The 25,697-nt window shown below is 63.9% G+C and overlaps 2 protein-coding genes across 2 annotated transcripts; both read right to left on the bottom strand.

Moving 5' to 3' along the window:
• Nucleotides 1-519: 519 nt before the first annotated feature.
• On the bottom strand, nucleotides 520-15,247 carry PPP1R12C (protein phosphatase 1 regulatory subunit 12C). Its single transcript, XM_068999117.1, is given in 22 exon segments — nucleotides 520-957; nucleotides 1,073-1,123; nucleotides 1,826-1,876; nucleotides 1,971-2,075; nucleotides 2,183-2,246; nucleotides 2,443-2,486; nucleotides 2,583-2,626; nucleotides 2,775-2,817; nucleotides 3,307-3,414; nucleotides 5,070-5,160; nucleotides 5,298-5,357; nucleotides 5,543-5,589; nucleotides 5,673-5,784; nucleotides 6,497-6,661; nucleotides 7,738-7,832; nucleotides 8,188-8,262; nucleotides 10,049-10,193; nucleotides 10,863-11,022; nucleotides 12,415-12,533; nucleotides 13,579-13,709; nucleotides 14,980-15,051; nucleotides 15,053-15,247. Coding segments are annotated over 22 exon segments (2,064 nt in total). The 3' UTR covers nucleotides 520-870.
• A 195-nt stretch (nucleotides 15,248-15,442) lies between these two features.
• TNNT1 (troponin T1, slow skeletal type) lies at nucleotides 15,443-25,457 on the bottom strand. Its single transcript, XM_068999116.1, is given in 14 exon segments — nucleotides 15,443-15,533; nucleotides 17,185-17,225; nucleotides 18,145-18,235; nucleotides 19,352-19,460; nucleotides 20,603-20,714; nucleotides 21,574-21,606; nucleotides 21,608-21,652; nucleotides 22,474-22,589; nucleotides 23,529-23,593; nucleotides 23,677-23,698; nucleotides 24,441-24,473; nucleotides 24,594-24,626; nucleotides 24,874-24,887; nucleotides 25,432-25,457. Coding segments are annotated over 14 exon segments (783 nt in total). The 3' UTR covers nucleotides 15,443-15,490.
• Between the last annotated feature and the right edge of the window lie 240 nt (nucleotides 25,458-25,697).

Raw genomic sequence — 25,697 nt, 5'->3', positions numbered from 1 at the left:
TCTTTGCGCTGCTCAAATCCCCCTTTTTTTGGTTCGTATTTAATTTATTTCCACCTCCCCCCATCCCCCACCCGCTCCCCTCCCCCCCCCCCCCCTCCTCGAACCCCTTCCCCCGCCCGCCCCTCCCCCCACGTCTCTTTGCAGGTAAAAGTCGCCCCTCCCCCCTTCCCCCCTCCCCCCCGCCCCCCACCCCCTTCTCTCTTTTTTAACCTTTTTTTGGACAGAATAAAGAAGGAAAAAAAACAAAACAAAACAAAACAACAAAAAAAACCCCAGAAAAGGACAAAAAAAAAAAAAAAAAAAAAGCGGGGCCAGAGTGGTGGGTGGGTGGGGGAGGGGCTGAGGCGGGGGTGGGGCAGGGGTGGGGGAGGGGAATTTGTACCCACAGAGCTCCATAAATATATTTATATAAAAAACTCGCACCTCGTCTGTGCCCCTCCCCCACACTTCTCCTTTTTTTAATCATTTTCTTTTTTTTTTTTCATTTTTTTTTTCCACAAAAATATTTGCACGGGGGAGGGGCAGGGTGGGGGGGAATGGGCGGGGCGCGGCGAGGCCCCGCCCCAGGCCCGCGCTCTGATTGGACGAACGGTGAGTGATTGGCATGCGGGGAGAGGTGGGGGCGGGGCCTGGTGCTCGCAGACCACGCCCCCCTTTTGGCCACGCCCCATTTGGCCGCTTCTACGTCAGTGCAACGAAATTGGCCACGCCCCCTTTTGGCCACGCCCCCCACGGCATCGGCCCCGCCCGCTCCTTTTGGCCACGCCCTCAGCACGTTTGGCTCCGCCCCCATATGGGGGGAGGGGATTTGGGGGGATTTGGGGGGGTCCTGGGGGGGGTTCTGGGTCCCCCTGAGGGGTCCCGGGGGGGTCACTTGGAGAGTTTGCTGATGACCCTGATCAGCGCCGCGTTCTCATCCTTGAGCCTCTGGTTGTCGGCCCGGAGGTCCGAGAGAGCCTGGGAGGGTCCAGGTGGGTCAAAGGTTTCCCCCAAAACCGCCCCAAACCTCCGAAGACCCCTCCGGAATTTGGGGAGGCGTTGGGGGGGTCTCAACCTTCCTCCCCAAGTTCACCTTCAGCTCCTCCTCCAGCTCAGCCGCCTTCAGCTCCAGCGCCCGGCGCTCCTGGGGGGCACAGAGGGGGGAGAACGTGAGGGGAGGGGTTTGGGGAAAAAATGGCAAAATGAGAAGGGAAAAATGGCAGGAAATGGTGAGAGGGGAAAAGGGCGGGAAAGGGGAGGGGAGAAAAGGGCGGGAAACGTGAGGGGGGAAAAGGGAAGGAAAGGGGAGGGGAAAAGGGAGGGAAATGTGAGGGGGGACAAAAAGGGAATCGTGAGGGGAAAAAAGGGCGGGAAACGTGAGGGGAGAAATGGAGGGAAAGGTGAGGGGAGAAAAGAGAAAGGTGAGGGGAGAAAAGGGAGGGAAAGGTGAGGGGAAAAGGATAAGAAATTTGAAGGGAAAAAGGGTGGGAAATGGGGAAAAGGGAAGGAAGCGTGAGGGAGTAAAAGGGTGGGAAACGTGAGGGGGAAAAAGAGCGGGAAACGTGAGGGGAGAAAAGAGCGGGAAACGTGAGGGGAGAAAAGGGAGGGAAAGGTGAGGGGGGAAAAGAGTGAGAAACATAAGGGTAGAAAAGGGTGAGAAACGTGAGGGGGGACAAAAAGAGTGGGAAAGGTGAGGGGAGGAAAGGGCGGGAAGCGTGAGGGGTAAAAAGGGGGGGAAACGTGAGGGGAGAAAACGTCAGGAAGCGCGAGGAGGAAACGGCGCTGAGTGCGAAGGGTCTTGGTGGGGTTCTGGGGGTCCCGGGGTGTTTTCCTGGGGGTCACTCACGAATCTCTCCAGCTCCAGCCGGGCCGGACGCTCCGCGCTGCGCTCCTGCCGCTGGTGGGGGGGGCAAAAAGGGGGGTCCCGCGTGTTTGGGGGGGCACTCGTGACCCTCCGGCCAGTGACCACCGAGCCCTGAGTGACCCCTGACCTGAGTGACCCTCTCGAGCTCCAGCCGGCTCTGGGTCAGCGCCAGCTCCGCCTCCTGCAGCTGCTCCCGAATCCGCTCGTTTTCCACCCAAAGCTCCTGGAACAGCTGGGGGAGGGGGGTGCGCCGGGGGGAGGGGCTCCAGCTGTGCCCCGACCTGGGGGCGGACCCCCCCCCCCAAAATCCGCCCCCACCCCCCCCAAAAAAGGCCTCACCTGTTGGTAATCGAAGGGCGGGGCCGGGGGGGGCCGGAGGCCGTTGGGGGGGGGAGGGGCACGGCTGTGGGGGAGGGGGGAGGGGCGTTAGGGGGGGCTGCGACCCCCCCCCCAAATCACCCCCAGACCCTCCTGAGACCCCGCCAGAGCTCCCCAAATCATCCCAGCACCCCTCGGACCCCCCCAAATCCCCCCCAGCCCCCCCCCCCCCCCCAAAGCTCCCCAGGACCCCCCAAATCCCCCCCCCAGCCCCCCAGTACCTGGGTGGGGGAGGGGCGTCCTCGGGCCCGTCGCTCTCTGAGCCCTGGGTGGGGGAGGGGCACAGAGGTTGGGGGGGGGTCCTGCGGGTGTTTTGGGGTCCCCCCCCTCCCCCACCCCTCCCCCCGACCCCCCCCCTCACCTGGGACAGGCTCCGCCCCCCCGGGGGCTGCGGCGGCTCCGGCCCTGAGGGACCCAAAGCGGTTTTGGGGGGAGGGGTCGGGACCCCCCCCCCAGGACCCCCCAAATTCAATTGGGGGGGGGGGGGTCCTGATGGGGGGGGGGAGGGGAGGATTTGGGGAGGGGGAGGGGAAATGGGGGAGGGGTCACCCACCTTTGGTCACCGGCGCGGGGGGGGCGGGGAGCCGGGGAGGGTCCTGGGGTGGGGGAGGGGGCGGTGAGGAAAGGGGGAGACCCACAGGGACCCCCAAAAGCCCCTCAGGACCCCCAAAACCCCCTCAGGGACCCCCAAAACCCCCCCAGGGACCCCCAAAACGCCCTCAGGGACCCCCAAAAGCCCCTCAGGACCCCCAAAACCCCCCCAGGACCTTCCTGAGACCCCGAAACCTCCTCGAAACTGCTCCGGGACCCCCAAATTCCCCCGAGGGCCCCGAGACCCTCCTAAAACCCCCCAAAATCCCCCAAATTCCCCCCCAGGACCCCCTCAGGGACCCCCAAAACCCCCCAAGGGCCCCCCAGACCCTCCCAAACCCCCCCAAATTCCCCCAAAATCCCCCAAATTCCCCCCAGGACCCCCCCAGGACCCCCAAATTTTCCCAAGGGCCCCCCAGATCCTCCCAAACCCCCCCCAAAATCCCCCAAAATCCCCCAGGACCCCCCCAGGACCCCTCCCCAAAAAGTCTCACGGCCGGGTCGCGCCTCCCCTCGTCCCTGATTGGCTGCTCCTGGCCACGCCCCTCGGCGGCTCGGCCAATCCCCTGCTCCGCTGCCCTCAGCTCCGTCAGGGTCACGCCCTGGGCGGGGCCGGGGTCACTCGGGGGTCAGGGGTCACCCAGGGTCACACAGGGGTCAGGGGTCACTCGGGGTCACTCGGGGGTCAGGGGTCACTCAGGGGTCACCCAGGGGTCAGGGGTCACTCGGGGTCACTCGGGGGTCAGGGGTCACTCAGGGGTCACTCAGGGGTCAGGGGTCACTCAGGGGTCACTCGGGGTCACTCAGGGGTCACTCGGGGGTCAGGGGTCACCCAGGGGTCAGGGGTCACCCAGGGGTCACTTGGCGTCACTCGGGGTCACTCGGGGGTCAGGGGTCACCCAGGGGTCAGGGGTCACTCAGGGGTCACTCGGGTCACTTGGGGTCAGGGTCACTCAGGGGTCACTCAGGGTCACTCAGGGGTCACTCAGGGGTCAGGGTCACTCAGGGGTCACTCAGGGGTCACTCAGGATCACTCGGGTCACTTGGGGTCACTCGGGGTCACTTGGGGTCACTCAGGGGTCACTCAGGGGTCACTCAGGGGTCACTCGGGGGTCACTCGGGGTCACTTGGGGTCACTCAGGGGTCACTCAGGGGTCACTCAGGGGTCACCCAGGGGTCACTCAGGGTCACTCGGGGTCACTCGGGGATTTGGGATTTTCTGAAGGGCCATGGGAAGGTTTGGAGGGGATTGGGGTGAATTTGGGGATTTGGGGGATTTTGGGGGAATTTTGGGAATTTGGGGGGATTTTGGGTGGGATTTGGGCGATTTGGGGGGATTTTGGGGGGATTTTGGGGGGATTTTGGGGGGATTTGGCAGCCTCTGGGTGGTTCAGGGGCGGTTTTTGGGTGTCTCAAGTTTTTGGGGCGATTTCGGAGCAGTTTCGGGGCGATTTCAGGGCAGTTTTGGGGTGGTTTTGGGGCGATTCCGGGCGGTTTTGGGGCGGTTTCGGGGGTGATTTTGGGGCAGTTTCAGGGGCGGTTTTGGGTCTATTTCAGGGCAGTTTCAGGGGTGATTTCAGGGCAGTTTTGGGGTGATTTTGGGGCACTTTCAGGGGCGGTTTTGGGGGTGATTTTGGGGCACTTTCAGGGTGGTTTCAGGGCGATTTTCGGGCAGTTTCAGGGGCGGATTTCGGGGCGGATTTCGGGGCGATTCCAGGCGGTTTTGGGGCGGTTTTGGGGCGATTCCGGGGGTGATTTTGGGGCACTTTAAGGGGCAGTTTCGGGGCGGTTTTGGGGTGATTTTGGGGCGATTCCGGGCGGTTTTGGGGCAGTTTCAGGGGCGGTTTCGGGGCAGTTTCGGGGCGATTCCGGGCGGTTTCGGGGCACTTTCAGGGGCGGTTTCGGGGCGGTTTTGGGGTGATTTTGGGGCACTTTCAGGGGCGGTTTCGGGGCGGTTTTGGGGCGATTTTGGGGCACTTTCAGGGGCGGTTTCGGGGCGGTTTTGGGGTGATTTTGGGGCACTATCAGGGGCGGTTTTGGGGCGGTTTTGGGGTGATTTCGGGGCAGTTTCAGGGGCGGTTTTGGGGCGATTCCGGGCAGTTTTGGGGCACTTTCAGGGGCGGTTTCGGGGCAGTTTTGGGGCGATTTTGGGGCACTTTCAGGGCCGGTTTTGGGGCGATTCCGGGCGGTTTTGGGGCACTTTCAGGGGCGGTTTTGGGGCGGTTTCGGGGCGATTCCGGGCGGTTTCGGGGCGCACCTGCGTGGCTCTCCGCGCCTGCCGCATCAGGCGGCTCCGGGCCTTGCGCTGCGACTCCGACTCCTCGTCCCGGGCCGGGGGCTGGAACGGCCTGGGGGGGGTGGGGGGGGGATTTGGGGGGGTTTGGGGGGGATTTGGGGATTTTGGGGGATTTGGGGGCTCCCCAGGGGGGTCCCAGGGGGGTCTGGGGGGATTCGGGACCCCCTGGGGGTGGGGGAGGGGTCTCACCTGCGCACCCGCGGCTCGGGGGGGTCCTGGGGGGCTCCGGGCTGGGTGGGGGGAGGGGGGCTGGGGGGGGGAGGGGCGGCAGTGTCAGACCCTCCCCCTTTTGGCCCCTCCTCCTTTAGCCCCTCCCCCTTTTAGCCCCTCCCCTTTGACCCCTCCCCTTTTCACCCCTCCCCTTTTCGCCCCTCCCCCTTCTGGCCCCTCCCCCTTCAGCCCCTCCCCCTCCCCTCCCCCCACCCCCGACTCACCTCGGGGGGCGCTGGGGGGGGGAGGGGCGGCCGGGAGGGTCCGAAACCTGCGTGGGGGAGGGGAAAGGGGCGGTGATGGAGGGAGGGGGAGGGGAGGGGCGGGGCTCAGGCGGAGGGGGCGGGGCCTCACCGCGGGCGGGGCCTGCAGGCGCGGGGAGGAGGCGGAGCGGCGCACGGGGGGCGGGGCCTGGGCGGGGGGCGGGGCCTGGGCGGGGCCGGGCCACGCCCCCAGGGAGCCGGACCTGCAGAGACCCCCGGGGGGGGGGGGGCTGGGGGGGCGGTGGGGGCGGGGCCGGGCCGAGGCCCCGCCCCTTTTTCCCCGCCAGGGAGGGAGGGGGAGGGGCCTTACCCGTGCCGGGGGGGAGGGGCCGTTGGGGGGCGGAGCCTCGGGGGGGTCTGGGGGGGGAGGGGAGGGCAGTGAGAGACCCCTCCCCCATCGAGACCCCTCCCCCATCGAGACCCCTCCCCAGGCAGAGACCCCCCCCGAAATCCCCCCTGGAGCCCCCCAAAATCCCTTTTTTACCCCAAACCCCCCTTTTTCCCAAAATCCCCATTTTTCTCCCCAAAATCCCATTTTTTCTCCCCCAAATCCCCTTTCTCCCCAAAATCCCCCCTTTTCCCCCAACCCTCTATTTTTCCCAAAATCCCCGCTTTTCCCCCCAAATCCGTTTTTCCCCCAAATCCCATTTTTCCCCAAACCCCCCTTTCTCCCAAAATCCCCGTTTTTCTCCCCAAAATTCCCCTTTTCTCCCAACCCCATTTCCCCAACCCCCCTTTTTCCCCAATTTCCCCGTTTTTCCCCCCAGCCCCCTTTTTCCCAAAATCCCCATTTTTCGTCCCAAATCCCATTTTTCCCCCCCAAATCCCATTTTTTCCCCAAATTCCCCCTTTCCCCCCACAAACCCCCCTTTTTGCCCAAAACCCCGGTTTTTGGCCCCAAAGCGGCGCCCTCACCCCGCGGGGGGGGGGTCCCCGTCGCTCTCCTCCCCCCCCTCGTCGCTGCTGGGCTCCCCTCCCCCCCCCGGGGGGCTCAGGGGGGGCGGCCGCGGCCCCTCCCCCACCCGGTCCCGGGCCTGCAGCCGGAGCTTCTCCCGGGAGCTGCGGCGGCACACGGAGCTTCTGGGGAGAAAAACCGGGATTTTGGGCAAAAACGGGGAACTGGGGGGATAAACGGAGCTTCTGGGGAGAAAAACGGCGATTTTGGGCAAAAATGGAGCTTCTGGGGTGAAAAAGGGTGATTTTGGGCAAAAACAGGGAACTGGGGGGATAAACGGAGCTTCTGGGGAGAAAAACCGGGATTTTGGGCAAAAATGGAGCTTCTGGGGTGAAAAAGGGCGATTTTGGGAAAAAACGGGGAATTGGGGGGATAACGGAGCTTCTGGGGAGAAAAAGGGCGATTTTGGGCAAAAATGGAGCTTCTGGGGCGAAAAAGGGCGATTTTGGGAAAAAACGGGGAATTGGGGGGGATAACGGAGCTTCTGGGGAGAAAAACCGGGATTTTGGGCAAAAACGGGGATTTGGGGGGAAAAATGGGGATTTGGGGGAAAACCGGGGATTTCTGGGGTTCCCGAGACGGTTTTTAGGGATTTTTTGGGGTTCCTGGAGGCGTTTTTGGGGTGGTTTTGGGGTTTTTGGGGCTCCCGAGGGGGTTTTTGGGTTTTTTTGGGCTTCCTGGAGGCGTTTTTGGGGTTCCCAGGGGAATTTTGGGGCAGTTTTGGGGTTTTTTGGGGAGGTTTTTGGGGTTCCCGTGGGGGTTTTGGGGTGGTTTTTGGGGTTCCCAGGGGGGATTTTAGGGTGGTTTTCGGGGTTTTTGGGGTTCCCGGGGGAATTTTGGGGCGGTTTTGGGGGTTTTTGGGGTTCCCGGGGCCGCTTTTGGTGCAGTTTCGGGGTTTTTGGGGTTCCCGGAGGTGTTTTTGGGGTTCCCGGGGCCATTTTTGGTGCAGTTTCGGGGTTTTTGGGGTTCCCGGAGGTGTTTTTGGGGTTCCCGGGGCCATTTTTGGGGCAGTTTTCAGGGTTTTTGGGGTTCCCGGGGGGGTTTTTGGGGTCCCGGGGGGGGGGTTGGGGTGGTTTCTGGGGTTCCCGGGGGGGGTTTTGGTGCGGTTTCGGGGTTTTTTGGGGTTCCTGGAGGTGTTTTTGGGGTTCCCGGGGCCCTTTTTGGGGCGGTTTTCGGGGTTTTTGGGGTTCCTGGGTCTCACCGTCGGTGCTTGCCCCCCCCCGGGGCTGGGGGGGCTCCGTCGGGGTCCGGCGCCGGGGGGGGGGGAGGGGCCCCCGGGTCCTTCTGGCTGCGGAGCTGGGGGGGGGAGGGGCGGTCAGGACCCCCCCGGAGCCGGTTCGAGGACCCCCAAAATGGGGGGTGGGGGCTCCGGGGGGGATTTGGGGGTCCCGGGGGGGATTTGGGGAGATTTTGGGGGTCCCGGGGGGGTTTTTGGGGTCCCAGAGCAGATTTTGGGGGTCCCGGGGGGGTTTTTGGGGTCCCAGAGCAGATTTTGGGGGGTCCCGGGGGGGTTTTTGGGGTCCCAGAGCAGATTTTGGGGGTCCCGGGGGGGTTTTTGGGGTCCCAGAGCAGATTTGGGGGGTCCCGAGGGGGTTTTTTGGGGTCCCAGAGCAGATTTTGGGGGTCCCGGGGGGGTTTTTGGGGGTCTTACGTGGTGCTGGCGCCGCTGCAGCTCCTCCAGCAGGGGCAGGGTCTCCTCGTCCGCCAGGTCACAGGGACGCTGCCCCTGGGGGGGGACACGGAGGGGACCCCATAAACCCCAATGACCCCATAGACACCCCCTGACCCCATAACTGACCCCATAGACACCCCCTGACCCCATAACTGACCCATAACTGACCCATAAGTAACCCTCACCACGTTATTTTGGGGGCTCATGTCACACAGGTGCTCCACCAGCACCCTGCAGGGAGCCCTGACCCCATAACTGACCCATAACTGACCCATAACTGACCCATAACTGACCCATAACTGACCCATAAGTGCCCCATAACTGACCCATAACTGACCCATAACTGACCCCATAACTGACCCATAACTAACCCATAACTGACCCCATAACTGACCCATAACTGACCCATAAGTGCCCCATAACTGACCCATAACTGACCCATAACTGACCCATAAGTAACCTTCACCACGTTGTTTTGGGGGCTCATGTCACACAGGTGCTCGGCCAGCACCCTGCAGGGAGCCCTGACCCCATAACTGACCCATAACTGACCCATAACTGACCCATAACTGACCCCATAACTGACCCATAACTGACCCCATAACTGACCCATAACTGACCCCATAACTGACCCCATAACTGACCCATAACTGACCCATAACTGACCCATAACTGACCCGTAACTGACCCATAACTGACCCCATAACTGACCCCATAACTGACCCCATAACTGACCCATAACTGACCCATAACTGACCCATAAGTGCCCCCACAAGCCCCTCACCACGTTGTTTTGGGGGCTCATGTCACACAGGTGCTCCGCCAGCACCCTGCAGGGAGCCCTGACCCCATAACTGACCCATAACTGACCCATAACTGACCCATAAGTGCCCCCATAACTCACCACGTTGTTTTGGGGGCTCATGTCACACAGGTGCTCGGCCAGCACCCTGCAGGGAGCCCTGACCCCATAACTGACCCATAACTGACCCCATAACTGACCCATAACTGACCCATAACTGACCCATAACTGACCCATAACTGACCCATAAGTGCCCCATAACTCACCACGTTGTTTTGGGGGCTCATGTCACACAGGTGCTCGGCCAGCACCCTGCAGGGAGCCCTGACCCCATAACTGACCCATAACTGACCCATAACTGACCCATAAGTGCCCCATAACTCACCACGTTGTTTTGGGGGCTCATGTCACACAGGTGCTCGGCCAGCACCCTGCAGGGAGCCCTGACCCCATAACTGACCCATAACTGACCCATAACTGACCCATAACTGACCCATAACTGACCCCATAACTGACCCCATAACTGACCCATAACTGACCCCATAACTGACCCCATAACTGACCCATAACTGACCCATAACTGACCCCATAACTGACCCCATAACTGACCCATAACTGACCCATAACTGACCCATAACTGACCCGTAACTGACCCATAACTGACCCCATAACTGACCCCATAACTGACCCCATAACTGACCCATAACTGACCCATAACTGACCCATAAGTGCCCCCACAAGCCCCTCACCACGTTGTTTTGGGGGCTCATGTCACACAGGTGCTCCGCCAGCACCCTGCAGGGAGCCCTGACCCCATAACTGACCCATAACTGACCCATAACTGACCCATAAGTGCCCCCATAACTCACCACGTTGTTTTGGGGGCTCATGTCACACAGGTGCTCGGCCAGCACCCTGCAGGGAGCCCTGACCCCATAACTGACCCATAACTGACCCCATAACTGACCCATAACTGACCCATAACTGACCCATAACTGACCCATAACTGACCCATAAGTGCCCCCACAAGCCCCTCACCACGTTGTTTTGGGGGCTCATGTCACACAGGTGCTCGGCCAGCACCCTGCAGGCCTCCTCCACCCCCCAGTGCGCGGCCGCGTGCAGCGGGGTCCAGCCGTCCTTGTCCCGCACGTCGGGGTCGTAGCCCGCGGCCAGCAGCAGCCTGGGGCCAGCCCGGACACCCCCAAACCCGTCAGGTGACCCCAAAACGCCCCGGAGACCCTGAACCCGCCAGGTGACCCCAAAATGCCCAGGGAGACCCCGAACCCGTCAGGTGACCCCAAACCCGTCAGGGAGACCCCAAAAGACCCAGGGAGACCCCGAACCAGTCAGGGTGACCCCAAAACACCCAGAGAGACCCCAAACCTGTCAGGGTCACCCCAAAATGCCCAGGGAGACCCCAAACCCATCACGTGACCCCAAAAGGCCCAGGGAGACCCCGAACCTGTCAGGGTGACCCCAAAATGCCCGGGGAGACCCCGACCCCATTGGCTCGGTTAAAACCCCACTGGGGGCAGTTCAAGCCCGAGACCCCAATGTCCACCCCAGACCCCTGTGACCCCCCAGACCCCAATGCCCACCCCAGACCCCAATGTCCACCCCAGACCCCAATGTCCACCCCAACCCCAATGCCCACCCAGACCCCAATGCCCCCCCAGCCCCCAATGTCCACCCAGCCCCCAATGTCCACCCCAGCCCCCCGTGCCCCCCCAGCCCCCAATGTCCACCCCAGACCCCAATGCCCCCCCAGCCCCCAATGCCCCCCCCAGCCCCCCATGCCCCCCCGTGCCCCCCGATGGCCCCGAACGGCCCCGCAGTTGCCCCGTGTGACCTCATGACCTCGATGTAGCCCTTGGCGGCCGCCACGTGCAGGGCGCTGGCCCCGGTGGCCGGGTGCGGGCAGTCGCGGAGCTGGCCCGAGTCCAGCCAGAGGCGCGTGTCCCGCAGCATCCGCTCCTCCTCGGCGCGCTTGGCCGCCGCCACGTCCACCCCTGGGCATGGCACGGACTGTCCGGCCGGGCACTGACCGCCCTGCGTGGGCACTAACCCCCCCGGGCATGGGCACGGACTGTCCGGCCGGGCACTGACCGCTCTGGGTGGGCACTGACCCCCCCGGGCATGGCACGGACTGTCCGGCCGGGCACTGACCGCCCTGGACACTGACCCCCCTGGGCACTGACTCCCCTTGGGCATGGGCACGGACTGTCCGGCCGGGCACTGACCACCCCTAGATGGGCACTGACCCCCCTGGGCACTGACCCCCCCTGGGCATGGCACGAACTGTCCGGCCGGGCACTGACCACCCCTAGATGGGCACTGACCCCCCCTGGGCATGGCACGGACTGTCCGGCCGGGCACTGACCACCCCTAGATGGGCACTGACCCCCCCTGGGCATGGCACGAACTGTCCGGCCGGGCACTGACTGCCCCTAGATGGGCACTGACTGCCCCTGGGCATTGACCACCCCTGGATGGGCACTGACCACCCCTGGGCACGGGCACAGACCGTCCGGCCGGGCACTGACCCCCCCCTGGGCACTGACCACCCTGGATGGGCACTGACCACCCCTGGGCACTGACCCCCCCTGGGCAGGGCACGGACCGTCCGGCCGGGCACTGACCACCCCCGAAGGGGCCCTGACCACCCTGGATGGGCACTGACCACCCCTGGCCGTGCCCTGGCCATGCCCGGCCACCCCCGGCCCCTCCTCCAGCCACTCTCTCTCCCCCGCAGGCCCCGCCCACCCCCGCAAGCCCCGCCCCTTGTCAGAAGCCCCGCCCACCCCAGGGGCCCCGCCCACCTTCCCCAGGCCACACCCACCAACCGCTTAGGCCACGCCCACCCCAAACACCGCCCACCAAGTACCCGGCCCAGCCCACCTCACAAACCACACCCACTCTCACACAGGCCCCGCCCACTCACACAGGCCCCGCCCACCCGGCCCAAGCCCCACCCACCAACCGCCCAGGCCACGCCCACTCACACAGGCCCCGCCCACCCGGCCCAAGCCCCACCCACCAACCGCCCAGGCCACGCCCACCCCCACAGCCCCGCCCACTCCCACGGAAGCCCCGCCCACAAAGCCTCGGGCCCCGCCCCATTTCCACCCGGGCCCCGCCCACTCCCTCCTCAGACCCCGCCCACCCTCCCACAAAAAGCCCCGCCCACCCCCGCAGGCCCCGCCCACTTTCCCAGACCCCGCCCATCCTCCACGGGCCCCGCCCACACCCTGCAGGCCCCGCCCACCCCGGGAGGTCCCGCCCACCACCCTGCAGGCCCCGCCCACCCCCGCAGGCCCCGCCCACCCCTGCAGGCCCCGCCCACCCCCGCAGGCCCCGCCCACCCCCTGCAGGCCCCGCCCACCCCCGCAGGCCCCGCCCACCCCTGCGCTCCAGCTCCGCCCTCAGCAGCTCCTCCAGGGCCTCGTCCTCGGCCACCTCCAGCGGCAGCTCCAGGTCGCTCGTGACGGCGGCGGCGTCGGCGCCGTGCTCCAGCAGGTACCTGCGAGGGCCCCGGTTAGTGCCGGGCCTGCCTAGGCCGGGCCGGGCCTGCCTGGGCTGGGCTGGGCCTGGCTCGGCCTGGCTGGGCTTGGCCGGGCCCGGCTGGGCTCAGCTGGGCTTGGCTGGGCCTGGCTCGGCCTGGCTCAGCTCAGCTCGGTTAGGCCTGGCTCGGCCCGGCTCGGTCCAGCTAGGCTCAGCTCGGCTAGGCCCGGCTCAGCTAGGCCCGGCTCAGCTCAGCTCAGCTAGGCCCGGCTCAGCTCAGCCCAGCCGGGGCTCTGGGGGTGGGCTCGGGGCACTTTGGGCCGCTTTGAGCTGGGTCGGGGATGTCCCTGGTGGGGCCGGGCTGCTCCGGGAGGTTTTGGGGTGTTTCGGGCAATTTTGGGGTGTTTCAGGCAATTTTGGGGTGTTTCGGGCGATTTTGGGGTGTTTCAGACAATTTTAGGGTGTTTCGGGCAATTTTTGGGTGTTTCAGGCAATTTTGGGGTGTTTCGGGTGATTTTGGGGTGTTTCGGGCAATTTTGGGGTGTTTCAGGCAATTTTGGGGTGTTTCGGGCGATTTTGGGGTGTTCCAGGAGGTTTTTTGGTGTTTCAGGATGTTTTTGGGTGTTTTGGGCGATTTTGGGGTGTTCCAGGAGGTTTTTGGGTGTTTTGGGAGGTTTTCGGGGCGGATTTGGCCGTTTTGGTGTCCCAGGGCCGGTTTTGGGGTATCTCAGGGGTGTTTCTGGGGGGTATTTTTGGGGTGTTTTTCAGGTGTTTCCGGGTGTTTTTTGGGGTGTTTTAGGCTGTTTCTGGGGTGTTTTTGGGGTGCTTCTGGGGTATCTAAGGGGTGTTTTTGGGGAGTTTTTGGGGTGATTTTGGGGTGGTTTTTGAGGTGTTCCTGGGGAGGTCCTGGGGAGTTTCTGGAGTGGTTTTTGGGGTGTTTTTTGGGGTGTTTTTGGGGTATCTAAGGGGTGTTTTTGGGGTGTTTTTTGGGCTGTTCCTGGGCTGTTTCTGGGCTGTTCCTGGGGTATTTTTGGGCTGTTTCGGGGCTGTTTCGGGGCTCTCACTGGGCGATGTGGCGGCAGCCGCAGGCGGCGGCCACGTGCAGGGGGGTCCAGCCCTCGTTGTCGGCCTGGTTGACGTCGGCGCCGCTCTCCACCAGGAACTGCACCACCTCCATGTTCTCATCGATGCAGGCCTGGCCGCGCCGGGGACGCCGGTGGGGACCCCCGGGGACCCCCAGGGGACACCCAGTGACCACTGGGACCCCTCCCCCCTCCCCAAAGGGACCCCCAGGGGACGCCCAGTGACCTCTGCGACCCCTCCCCCCCCCCCAAAGGGACCCCCAGGCCCCGTCCCCCCCCCCCCTGAGACCCCCTCAGGGCCCTATTGAGACCCCCAAGCTCCGCCCACTCCGCCTCAAGCCCCGCCCCCGGCCACGCCCCCGCTGCCAGAGCTGTCACTCACACAGAAGCTCCACCCACCCCCGCCCTCCTCGCAGGCCACGCCCCCCTTCAGGCCCCGCCTCCATTTCAAAGCCCTCGTGGCGCTCCATTGGCCCCGCCCCCTTCCCCACCAGGCCCCGCCCCCGCAGCGCAGCCCCCTAAATATCATCCCTCAGGCCCCGCCCCCTTCCCACAGCCCCATTATCATCCTGCTGGCCACGCCCCCTTTTCTCACCACGCCCTGCCACCCCCTGATTATCTTAGCGCAGACCACGCCCCCTTTCCCCACGCCCCGCCCCTTTTCCTGCAGGCCCCTAATTATCTTCCCGCTGGCCCCGCCCCCTTTCCCCTCAGGCCCCGCCCCTTCCCCAGGCCACGCCCCTTTCTCCTCAGACCCCGCCCCTTTCTCCTCAAGCCCCGCCCCTTTCTCCTCACGCCCCACCCCCTTTCCCCCAGGCCCCGCCCCTTTCCCCTCAGGCCCCGCCCACCTGGTGCAGCGCGCTGATGCCGTCGGCGTCGGCTCCGCCCCCTCTCCCCAAGCCCCGCCCCTTTCTCCTCAGCCCCCCGCCCCTTTCCCCCAAGCCCCGCCCACCTGGTGCAGCGCGCTGATGCCGTCGGCGTTGGCCCCGCCCCCTTTCCCCTCAAACCCCGCCCCTTTTCCCAGGCCCCGCCCCTTTCCCCTCAGGCCCCGCCCCTTTCCCCCAAGCCCCGCCCACCTGGTGCAGCGCGCTGATGCCGTCGGCGTTGGCCCCGCCCCCTTTCCCCTCAGGCCCCGCCCCTTTCCCCAGGCCCCGCCCCTTTCCCCAGGCCCCGCCCACCTGGTGCAGCGCGCTGATGCCGTCGGCGTTGGCCCCGCCCCTTTTCCCCAAGCCCCGCCCCTTTCCCCTCAGGCCCCGCCCCTTTCCCCCAGGCCCCGCCCACCTGGTGCAGCGCGCTGATGCCGTCGGCGTTGGCCCCGCCCCTTTTCCCAGGCCCCGCCCCTTTCCCCTCAGGCCCCGCCCCTTTCCCCCAAGCCCCGCCCACCTGGTGCAGCGCGCTGATGCCGTCGGCGTTGGCCCCGCCCAGCAGCGCGCGCCCCCCCGCCCTCGGGCGCCATCACCATGGCGCGCGCCTCGGCCAGCTCTGCGCCTGCGCACACGGCGCGGAACTCGGCCGCCCGCTCGAAGCGCACCCGCGGCGGCCCCGGCCGGGCCTCCTGAGGGGCCGGAGCCGCCGCCGCCGCCTCCTCCCAGCGCCGCAGCTGCTCCCGCCGCCGCTCCCGGGCCGCCGCCGCCGCCGCCGCCGCCGCCATGGCGGGGCCGCCGCTCCGGGGCCGCTCCGGGGCCGCTCCGGGGCCGCTCCGGGGCCGCCGCCGCCGCCGCCGCCGCAAGGGGGGGGGGGGGCGGGGCCGGAAGCGCGGGGGCGTGGTCGCCATGGTAACGGCGGGGACGCGGCGCGGGGCACGACGGGAAAGGCGGACGTGACGCGCGGTTTGAGTGCCGGTGACGCAATTTATTGGCGTGACGCGCGGCCCGTGACGTCAGAGGGGGCGGGGTCACTTCCAGCGCCCGCCCACGCGGCCCTTGGCCACCTTCTTGCTGTGGGGGAGGGGCGCGGTGGGACCCCCCCGCACCCCCCCCCCGGAGTGCCGAGAGAGCTCTCGGGACCCCCCCAGAAACACCCAAAAAACACCCAGGGACCCCCAAAACCACCCAAAAACCACCCAGGGACCCCCCAAAAACACCCAAAAACACCCAGGGACCCCCCAAAAATCACCCAAAAACACCCAGGGACCCCCCAAAAATCACCCAAAAACCACCCAGGGACCCCCCAAAAACACCCAAAAACACCCAGGGACCCCCCAAAAATCACCCAAAAACACCCAGGGACCCCCCAAAAATCACCCAAAAACCACCCAGGGAGCCCCAAAACCACCCAGGGACCCCCCAAAAACACCCAAAAACCACCCAGGGACCCCCAAAAAACACCTAAAAAGCACCCAGGGACCCCCCCAAAAACACCCAAAAACACCCAGGGAGCCCCAAAAACACCCAGGGACCCCCCAGAAACAACCGAAAAACACCCAGGAACCCCCCAAAAACACCCAGGGACCCCCCAAAAACACCTAAAAAGCACCCAGGGACCCCCCAAAAATCACCCAAAACCACCCAGGGACCCCCCAAAACCACCCAGGGAGCCCCCAAAACACCCAAAAACCTCTTAGGACCCCCCCAAAAATCACCCAAAAACCACCCAAGACCACCCAAAAAGCACCCAGGGAGCCCCAAAGAGCACCCAGAGAGCCCCAAAAACCCCCCAAAAACCCCTTAGGACCCCCCAGGACCCCCCAAAACCACACAGGGACCCCCCAAAACCACCCCAAAAAGCACCCAGGGAACCCCAAAACCCCCCAAAAACCCCCAGGGAGCCCCAAAAAACCCCCCAGGACCCCCCCCAAAACACCCCAAAAACACCCAGGGAGACCCAAAACCACCCAAAAACCCCCCAGGACCCCCCAAAATCACCCAAAAACCCCCCAGGACCCCCCAAAACCACCCAGGGAACCCCAAAAACCCCCAAAAACCCCTTACGGCCCCCCCAAAAACAACCAAAAAACCCCCAGAGAGCCCCAAAAAACCCCCCAGGACACCCCCAAAACCACCCAAAAAACACCCAGGGACCCCCCAAAATCACCCAAAAAGCACCCAGGACCCCCCAAAATCACCCAGGACCCCCCAGAAACACCCAGGGAGCCCCAAAAACCCCCCAAAACCCCTTAGGACCCCCCCAAAAACACCCAAAAAACACCCAGGGAGCCCCCAGGACCCCCCAAAACCTCCCAGGGACCCCCCAAAACCACCCCAAAAACCACCCAGGGAGACCCAAAAACACCCCAAAAAACCCCCAGGACCCCCCAAAATCACCCAGGGACCCCCCCAAAACCACCCAAAAATCCCCCAGGACCCCCCAAAATCACCCAAAAAGCACCCAGGGAGCCCCAAAAAACCCCAAAAACCCCTTAGGACCCCCCCAAAAACCCCCAAAAACCACCCAGAGAGCCCCAAAAACCACCCAGGGACCCCCAAAAACACCCCAAAAACCCCCCAGGACCCCCCAAAAAGCACCCAGGACCCCCCAGAAACACCCAGGGAGCCCCAAAAATCACCCAAAACTCCCCCAGGACCCCCCCAAAAGCCCCCAGGGCCCCCCAGGACCCCCCCAGACCCCCCCGAGCCCCCCCAAATTTACAATTTCTGGGCGTGGCTGATGCGGTTGTACAGGACGTTGATCTGGGGGGGGGAGGGGCTGCGGTGAGGCCCGGGGGGACCCCAAAATTTGTGACGCCCCCTCCCCCCACCCCCGCACCCCAAAATCCTCCCGGACACCCCCGAAATGGGTCTGGGGGCTTTGGGGGGGGGGGGGGCAGAGACCCCCAAAATGGGGCCCGGGGGGGTTTGGGGGTCCCGGAGCCCCCCGAATTTGGGGTCTGGGGGATTTGGGGGGTCCCTGAATTTGGGTCTGGGGGATTTGGGGGTCCTGGAGCCCCCCAATTTGGGGTCTGGGGGCTGTGGGGGTCCCAGGCCCCCCCAGATTTGGGTCTGGGGGCTCTGGGGCTCTGGGGGTCCCTGAATTTGGGTCTGGGGGCTGTGGGGATCCCAGGGCTCCCCAAATTTGGGGTCTTGGGGTTTCAGGGGTCCCAGAGCTCCCCGAATTTGGGTCTGGGGGTTTCAGGGGTCCCAGAGCTCCCCGAATTTGGGTCTGGGGGCTCTGGGGGTCCCAGGGCTCCCTGAATTTGGGTCTGGGGGTTTCAGGGCTCCCCGGATTTGGGTCTGGGGGCTGTGGGGATCCCAGGGCCCCCTGAATTTGGGTCTGGGGGCTTTGGGGGCCTTCAGGGCTCCCCAAAATGGGTCTGGGGGGCTTTGGGGGTCCCAGAGCCCCCTGAATTTGGGTCTGGGGGTTTCAGGGGTCCTGGAGCTCCCCGAATTTGAGGTCTGGGGGCTGTGGGGGTCCCAGAGCCCCCTGAATTTGGGTCTGGGGGTTTCAGGGGTCCTGGAGCTCCCCGAATTTGGGGTCTGGGGGCTCTGGGGGTCCCAGAGCTCCCCGAATTTGCGTCTGGGGGCTTTGGGGGGTGTCCAAGGCCCCCCCGATTTGGGTCTGGGGGCTGTGGGGGTCCCCGGATTGGGGTCTGGGGGCTGGGGGTGCCCCCACCTCGTAGCGCTGGCGCCGCAGTTTCTCCATGAGGTCGAACTTGTCGGACTCGAGCTGCTGGATCCAGGAGTGCAGCTCCTGCGCCTTGGCCCTGCACGGGGGGATTTGGGGGGGTTGGGGGGGATTCGGGGGGTCCCAGGGGGATTTGCGGGGTCCCCAGGGGGGATTCGGGGGGTCACACGGGGGATTTGAGGGGAATTTGGGGAGGAATTCGGGGGTCCCAGGGGGGATCTGGGGGACTTTGGAGTCACACGGGGGATTTGGGGAGAATTTGGGGGGAATTTGGGGGCATTTGGGGGTCCCAGGGGGGATTCGGGGGGAATTTGGGAGTCCCAGGGGGGATTTGGGGTGGATTTGGGGTGGATTTGGTGGATTTGTGGTGGATTTGGTGGATTTGGGGTGGTTTAGGGGGCGGATTTGGGTGGATTTGGTGGATTTGGGGTCCCAGGGTGGTTTAGGGGTGGTTTAGGGGCAGATTTTGGGGCGGATTCGGTGGATTTGGGGTCCCAGGATGGATTTGGGGTGGATTTGGGGTCCCAGGGTGGATTTGGGGTGGATTTGGTGGATTTGGGGTCCCAGGGTGGTTTAGGGGTGGTTTAGGGGCGGATTTGGGGCGGATTGGGTGGATTTGGGGGTCCCAGGGTGGTTTAGGGGTGGTTTAGGGGTGGATTTGGGGTGGTTTAGGGGTCCCAGGGTGGTTTAGGGGTGGTTTAGGGGCAGATTTTGGGGCGGATTGGTGGATTTGGGGTGGATTCGGTGGATTTGGGGTCCCAGGGTGGATTTGGGGTGGATTTGGTGGATTTGGGGTCCCAGGGTGGATTTGGGGTGGTTTAGGGGCAGATTTTGGGCGGATTTGGGGTCCCAGGGTGGATTTGGGGTGGATTCAGTGGATTTGGGGTCCCAGGGTGGATTTGGGGTGGTTTAGGGGCGGATTTGGGGCGGATTGGGTGGATTTGGGGTCCCAGGGTGGATTTGGGGTGGATTCAGTGGATTTGGGGTCCCAGGGTGGATTTGGGTGGTTTAGGGGCGGATTTTGGGGCGGATTGGGTGGATTTGGGGTCCCAGGGTGGATTTGGGGTCCCAGGGTGGATTTGGGGTGGTTTAGGGGCGGATTTGGGGCGGATTGGGTGGATTTGGGGTCCCAGGGTGGATTTGGGGTGGTTTAGGGGCGGATTTGGGGCGGATTGGGTGGATTTGGGGGTCCCACCTGAGCTCGTCCTCGCGCAGGTGTTCGATGTCCAGCGGCCGCTTGCGCTCGGCCAGGATCCGCAGCTTCATCTCGCGGCCGGTCTGGCGGCGGCCCCGGCGCTGCTCGCCTGGGGGGCACGGGGGGATTCGGGGGGATTCGGGGGGATTCGGGGGGATTTCGGGGGGATTCGGGGGGATTTGGGGGGAGTCAGGGGATTTGGGGGGAATTTGGGGGGATTTGGGGTCAATTTGGGGGGATTTAGGGGGGATTTGGGGAATTCGGGGGATTTGGGGGGATTCAGGGGGATTTGGGGGGATTTGGGGGGATTTGGGGGGGAGTCGGGGGGATTTCCGGGGGAGTCAGGGGGATTTGGGGGGGACTTGGGGGGGATTTGGGGGGATTCGGGGGGATTTGGGGGGAATTTGGGGGAGATTTGGGGGAAGTCGGGGGGATTTGGGGGGAATTTGGGGGGGATTTGGGGGGATTCAGGGGGGATTCGGGGGGATTTGGGGGGGAATTTGGGGGGAGGTCAGGGGGATTTCGGGGGGATTCGGGGGATTTGGGGGGAGTCGGGGATTTTGGGGGGATTTGGGGGAATTCAGGGGGATTTGGGGGGAATTTGGGGGGATTTGGGGTGAATTTGGGGGGATTTGGGAGTCTCAGTGTGGATTTGGGGGGATTTGGGGGGATTCCGGGGGATTCAGGGGAATTCAGGGGGGATTCGGGGGAATTCGGGGGGATTTGGGAGTCTCAGTGTGGATTTAGGGGAATTTCAGGGGGATTTGGGGGGGATTCAGGGGGGATTTTGGGGTGAATTCAGGGGAATTTGGGGGATCCCAGAGGGGAGTTTTGGGATGGATTCGGGGAATTTGGGATAGGTTCAGGGGGATTTTGGGGTGAATTCAGGGGGAATTTGGGATGGATTCGGGGGGAATTTGGGGTGAATTCAGGGGGAATTTGGGGGATCCCAGAGGGGAATTTTGGGATGGATTCGGGGGATTTGGGGGTGAATTCAGGGGGATTTTGGGGTGAATTCAGGGGGAATTTGGGGGTGAAATCAGGGGGATTTGGGGGATCCCAGAGGGGAATTTTGGGGTGGATTCGGGGAATTTGGGATAGGTTCAGGGGGATTTTGGGGTGGATTCAGGGGAATTTGGGGGATCCCAGAGGGGAATTTTGGGATGGATTCGGGGGGGGGGGGGGGCTTTGGGGTTCCCGTGGGGGGGTGGTTTTTGGGTCTGGGGGTGGTTTTGGGTCGGGGGTCCCCACCTTGGCCAGGTACCCCCCGAAGTGGGGGCATGGCCGACAGAACTTTCTTCTTCTTGGCGTCGTCCTCCGCCCTCTTCTTGGCCTCCTCCTCCTCCTTGCGCAGCTTCTCCTCCTGGCGGGGTTTGGGGGGAATTCGGGGAAATTTGGGGGTCCCAAGGGGGGTTTGGGGTGAATTCGGAGGAATTTGGGGGTCCCAGGGGAGTTTGGGGGAATTCGGGGGGAATTTGGGGGTCCCAGAGGGGGGTTTGGGGGAATTCGGGGGAATTTGGGGGTCCCAGGGGGGGGTTGGGGGGAATTTTGGGGGAATTTGGGGTCCCAGAGGGGGGTTTGGGGTGGTTTGGGGGGAATTTGGGGGTCCCAGAGGGGGGTTTGGGGGGAATTCGGGGGAATTTGGGGGTCCTGGGGGGGTTTGGGGTGGTTTGGGGGGAATTTGGGGGTCCCGGGGGGGGTTTGGGGGGAATTTGGGGGTCCCAGAGGGGGTTTGGGGGAATTCGGGGGAATTTGGGGGTCCCAAGGGGGTTTGGGGTGAATTCCGGGGAATTTGGGGGTCCCAAGGGGGGTTTGGGGGGAATTCAGGGGAATTTGGGGGTCCCAGGGGGAGTTTGGGGGGAATTCGGGGGAATTTGGGGCTCCCAGAGGGGGGTTTGGGTGAATTTGGGGGGATTTGGGGCTCCCAGGGGGGGTTTTGGGGTGAATTTGGGGCGATTTGGGGCTCCCGGGGGGGTTGGGGTGATTTGGGGCTCCATGGGGGAATTTGAGGTAAATTCGGGGCAATTTGGGGCTCCCAGGGTGGATCTGGGGGGGATTTGAGGTGAATTCAGGGGTGAATTTTGGGTGATTTGGGGTCGGATTTGGGTCGGATTTTGGGGGGTCCCAGGGGATTTGGGGGTTCCAAACCCCGAGCTGGGTTTTGGGGCATTCCCAGGCCGAGTTTTGGGGTGAATTGGGGCGATTTTGGGGTCTCCCCTCACCGCCAGCCGCGCCTGCCTCTCCCTCTCCTTCTCGCGTCCGGTTGCGGAGCTGCTCGTTCCGCTCGGCCGGCCGCCGCTCCTGGGACGGGGAGGGGTCCGTGAGGGCCCCAAAACCACCCCAGAAAAACCCCAAATCCACCCCAAAATACTCCCCAACGTTTTCTGCTGCGGAAACAGCCCCGGTTACCCCCAAATCCCCGAAAATAACCCCAAAAACATCCCCTAAAAACCTCTTTTCCGCCCCACCCCCCCACACACTTTTCCAAGACTGTTTAAGAACCCAAATCCCCCGAAAGGACCCCAAAAATTCCCGAATTGACCCCAAAACCCGCCTGGGACCTTCCCTCAGCACCATCTGCAGAGCGAGACCCCAAAAACGTCCAAAAATCCCTGAAATGACCCCAAAACCCCCAAAATCCACCCCCAGGACCATCTACCGCAGGATGAGACCCCAAAATCCCCAAAATCCCCCCAAAATCCCCCAAAATCCCTGAAATGACCCCAAAACCCCCCAAAATCCACCCCCAGGACCATCTACCGCAGGATGAGACCCCAAAAATCCCCCAAATCCCCCAAACATCCCCCAAAAATCCCCCCCAAATCCCTGAAATGACCCCAAAATCCACCCCAAATCCCTGAAATGACCCCAAAATCCACCCCCAGGACCATCTACCGCAGGATGAGACCCCAAAAATCCCTGAAAACCCCCCAAAATCCCCCAAAATCCCCCAAAATCCCCCCAAAAATCCCCTTTCTGCCCTTCCCAGAACCCTTTAGGACACCAAAACGGCCCCGAAACGGCCCCGAAACGGCCCCGAAACTCCATTCCCGGGGCTCTCAGGGAGCCCAAACGCCCCGAAAGCCCCAAAAAGCCCGAATTCGCCCCAAAAAAGGCCCCACGATGCGCTCCATGAGCCCCCGCAGCTCCTCCTCCTCGCGCCGCCGCTGCTCGAAGTGGGCGTCGATGAGGGTCTGCAGCTCCAGCAGGTCCTTCTCCATGCGCTTGCGGTGATGTCCTGCGGACCCCAGACCCAAATCGGACCCAAATCGGACCCCAGACCCAAATCGGACCCCACAGGAACCCCCCACACCCCAAAAAAACCCGAATTTACCCCAAAAAAAACCCTAAAAAAGTCCCCAAACCGCCCCCAAAGAACCCCCCCGAGATCCTTCTCTGTGCTCTTCCCTGCGGACCCCAGACCCAAATCGGACCCAAACCGGACCCCAGACCCAAATCGGACCTAAATCGGACCCCAGACCCAAATCGGACCCCACAGGAACCCCCCACACCCAAAAAAACCCGAATTTACCCCAAAAAAACCCGCTAAAAACAGCCCCCAAAGAACCCCCAAAGAACCCCCCCGGGATCCTTCTCTGTGCTCTTCCCTGCGGACCCCAGACCCAAATCGGACCCAAATTGGACCCCAGACCCAAATAACCCCCCCAGACCCCCCAAAAAAACCCCCAGACCCCAAATAACCCCTCCAGATCCCCCCAAAATCCCCCCAGACCCCAAATAACGCCCCCAGATCCCCCAAAATCCCCCCCAGACCCCCCCAAAACCTCCTCAGACCCCAAATAACGCCCCCAGACCCCCAATAACGCCCCCAGACCCCCCCAAACCCTCCCCCAGACCCCAAATAACCCCCCCAGACCCCCCAAAGTCCCCCCCAGACCCCAAATTACCCCCCAGACCCCCCCAAAACCTCCTCAGACCCCAAATAACGCCCCCAGACCCCAAATAATGCCCCCAGACCCCCCCAAAAAAACCCCAGACCCCAAATAACACCCCCAGACCTCCCAAAATCCCCCCCAGATCCCCCCAAAACCTCCCCCAGACCCCAAAAAAACCCCCCCAGATCCCCCCAAAACCTCCCTCAGACCCCCCCAAAACCCCCCCAGACCCCAAATTACCCCCCCAAGCCCCCCCAAATTTGCCCCCCCGAGCCCCCCACTCACATCGAAGTCCACCCGCTCCCCCTCGGGGATTTTGGGGGGGGCCAGCTGGGACACCATGGGGCTGGGGGGGGTCGGGGGGGTCAGGGGGGGTCCGGGACCCCCCGAAACCGCCCCAAAAATCCCCCGAATCCTCCCCCCCCTCACCGGGGCCGGGGGCGCTCCTCTTCTGGAGGGGGGGGGAAAAAGGGGGGTCAGGGGGGGTTTGGGGGGGTTTGGGGGGGTTTTGAGGGGGGCTCTGGGGGGATTGGGGGGGTCCCAGGGGGTTTTGGGGGGTTCCCAGGGGGTTTTGGGGTGGTTTTGAGGTGGTTTGGGGGGTTGTCCCAGGGAGGTTTTGGGGTGGTTTTGGGGGTCCCAGGGGGGTTTTTGGGGTGGTTTTGGGGAGGTTTCGGGGGTCCCAGGAGGTTTTGGGGTGGTTTTGGGGGTTTTTGGGGGGGCTCTGGGGGGATTGGGGGCATCCCAGGGTGGTTTTGGGGGTCCCAGGGAGGTTTTGGGGTGGTTTGGGGGGGCTCTGGGGGGATTGGGGGGGTCCCAGGGGGTTTTGGGGTGGTTTGGGGGGTCCCAGGGGGGTTTGGGGGGTTTCGGGGGGGCTCTGGGGGGATTGGGGGGGTCCCAGGGGGGTTTTGGGGGTCCCAGGGGGTTTTGGGGTGGTTTGGGGGGGCTCTGGGGGGATTGGGGGGGTCCCAGGGGGTTTTGGGGTGGTTTTGGGGGTCCCAGGGGGGTTTGGGGGGTTTTGGGGGGCTCTGGGGGGGATTGGGGGGGGGTCCCAGGGGGGTTTTGGGGTCCCAGGGCTGCTTTAGGGGGATTTTGGGGTCCCGGGGTGTTTTTTGGGGGTCCCAAGAGGGTTTTTAGGGTGGTTTTGGCAGATTTTGGGGGTCCCAGGTGGGGTTTTTTTGGGGGAGGGGTCGTACCTGGCTCCTCCGGGGGTTTGGGGGGCTCCGAGGCTGTGGGGGGAGGGGGGAGGGGGGGTCAGGATTTGGGGTTTCCCCCCCCCGACTTTGGGGGGCATTTTGGGGGGGAATCCCCAAAATTTTGGGGTTTTTTTGGGGGTTTTCCTTCCTCACCTTCCTCCTCCTCTTCCTCCTCCGCCGCCTCTTCTGGGGGGGGGGGGTAATTAGGGAAGCGTTAATGAGGTAATTATGGTAATTAACCCCCCATTAAATTATTTGTTACCATTAATTAACGGCTTTGGCGCTAATTGTGGGGTTGGGGGGGGGCGTTAGCGGGGATTAACGGAGGATTCATTAACGCTTTTGGGGTTAATTAGGGGGATTTTGGGTCAGTTAACGAGGCCAGCTGGGGTTAATTAATCGGGGTTAATTGGGGTCACTCAGGGTCACTCACCCTCCTGCTGCTCCCTGGGGGGGGGGAAGAAGAAGGTGAGGGGGGAGGGGCCCCAGTTTGGGGGGCCCTTCCCAGTTTGGGGGCGCTGGGGGGGAACTGGGGGGGTTTAGGGGGGTCCTGGGTGAATTTGGGGAGGTTTTGGGGGTCCCGGGTGAATTTGGGGAGGTTTTGGGGGGTCCCAGAGGGGTTTTGGGGGGTCCCGGGTGAATTTGGGGAGGTTTGGGGGGTCCTGGATGAATTTGGGGAGGTTTTGGGGGGTCCCAGAGGGGTTTTGGGGGGTCCCAGGTGAACCTGGGGAGGTTCTGGGGGGTCCCGGGGGGGTTTTTGGGGGGCCCCGGGTGAATCTGGGGAGGTTTTGGGGGTCCTGAATGAATTTGGGGAGGTTTGGGGGGGTCCTGGGTGAATTTGGGGAGGTTTTGGGGGGGTCCTGAATGAATTTGGGGAGGTTTGGGGGGTCCCGGGTGAACCTGGGGAGGTTCTGGGGGGTCCCGGGGGGGTTTTTGGGGGGTCCCGGATGAATTTGGGGAGGTTTTGGGGGTCCCGGGGGGGGTCACTCACTCGAGCTCCTCCTCAGGCTCCAACATGGCGGCGATTTGGGGGGTCCTGGGGGGGATGAGGGGTGGGGGGGGTCAGGAAGGTCCGATACCCCCCAAACCCCCCCCCCCAAAATCCCCCCAAGACCCCCCCAAAGCCCCCTCCCCACATCCCCCCCCCTCCCCCACCGCTGCTCCTCTCCCGGGGGGTCCCTCTCGCGCCCCTCCCCCCCCCAACTGGGGGTCCCTTTATCGGCGGCCGCCCCTCCCCCCGCGATGACGTCACCGCCG

This window comes from Aphelocoma coerulescens, unplaced genomic scaffold (genome assembly GCF_041296385.1).
Source record: "Aphelocoma coerulescens isolate FSJ_1873_10779 unplaced genomic scaffold, UR_Acoe_1.0 HiC_scaffold_233, whole genome shotgun sequence".
In the NCBI taxonomy this organism is placed as follows: Eukaryota; Metazoa; Chordata; class Aves; order Passeriformes; family Corvidae; genus Aphelocoma; species Aphelocoma coerulescens.
The sequence above is the reverse complement of the archived record's forward strand: the minus strand, read 5'-3'. Positions and strand labels throughout refer to the sequence as shown.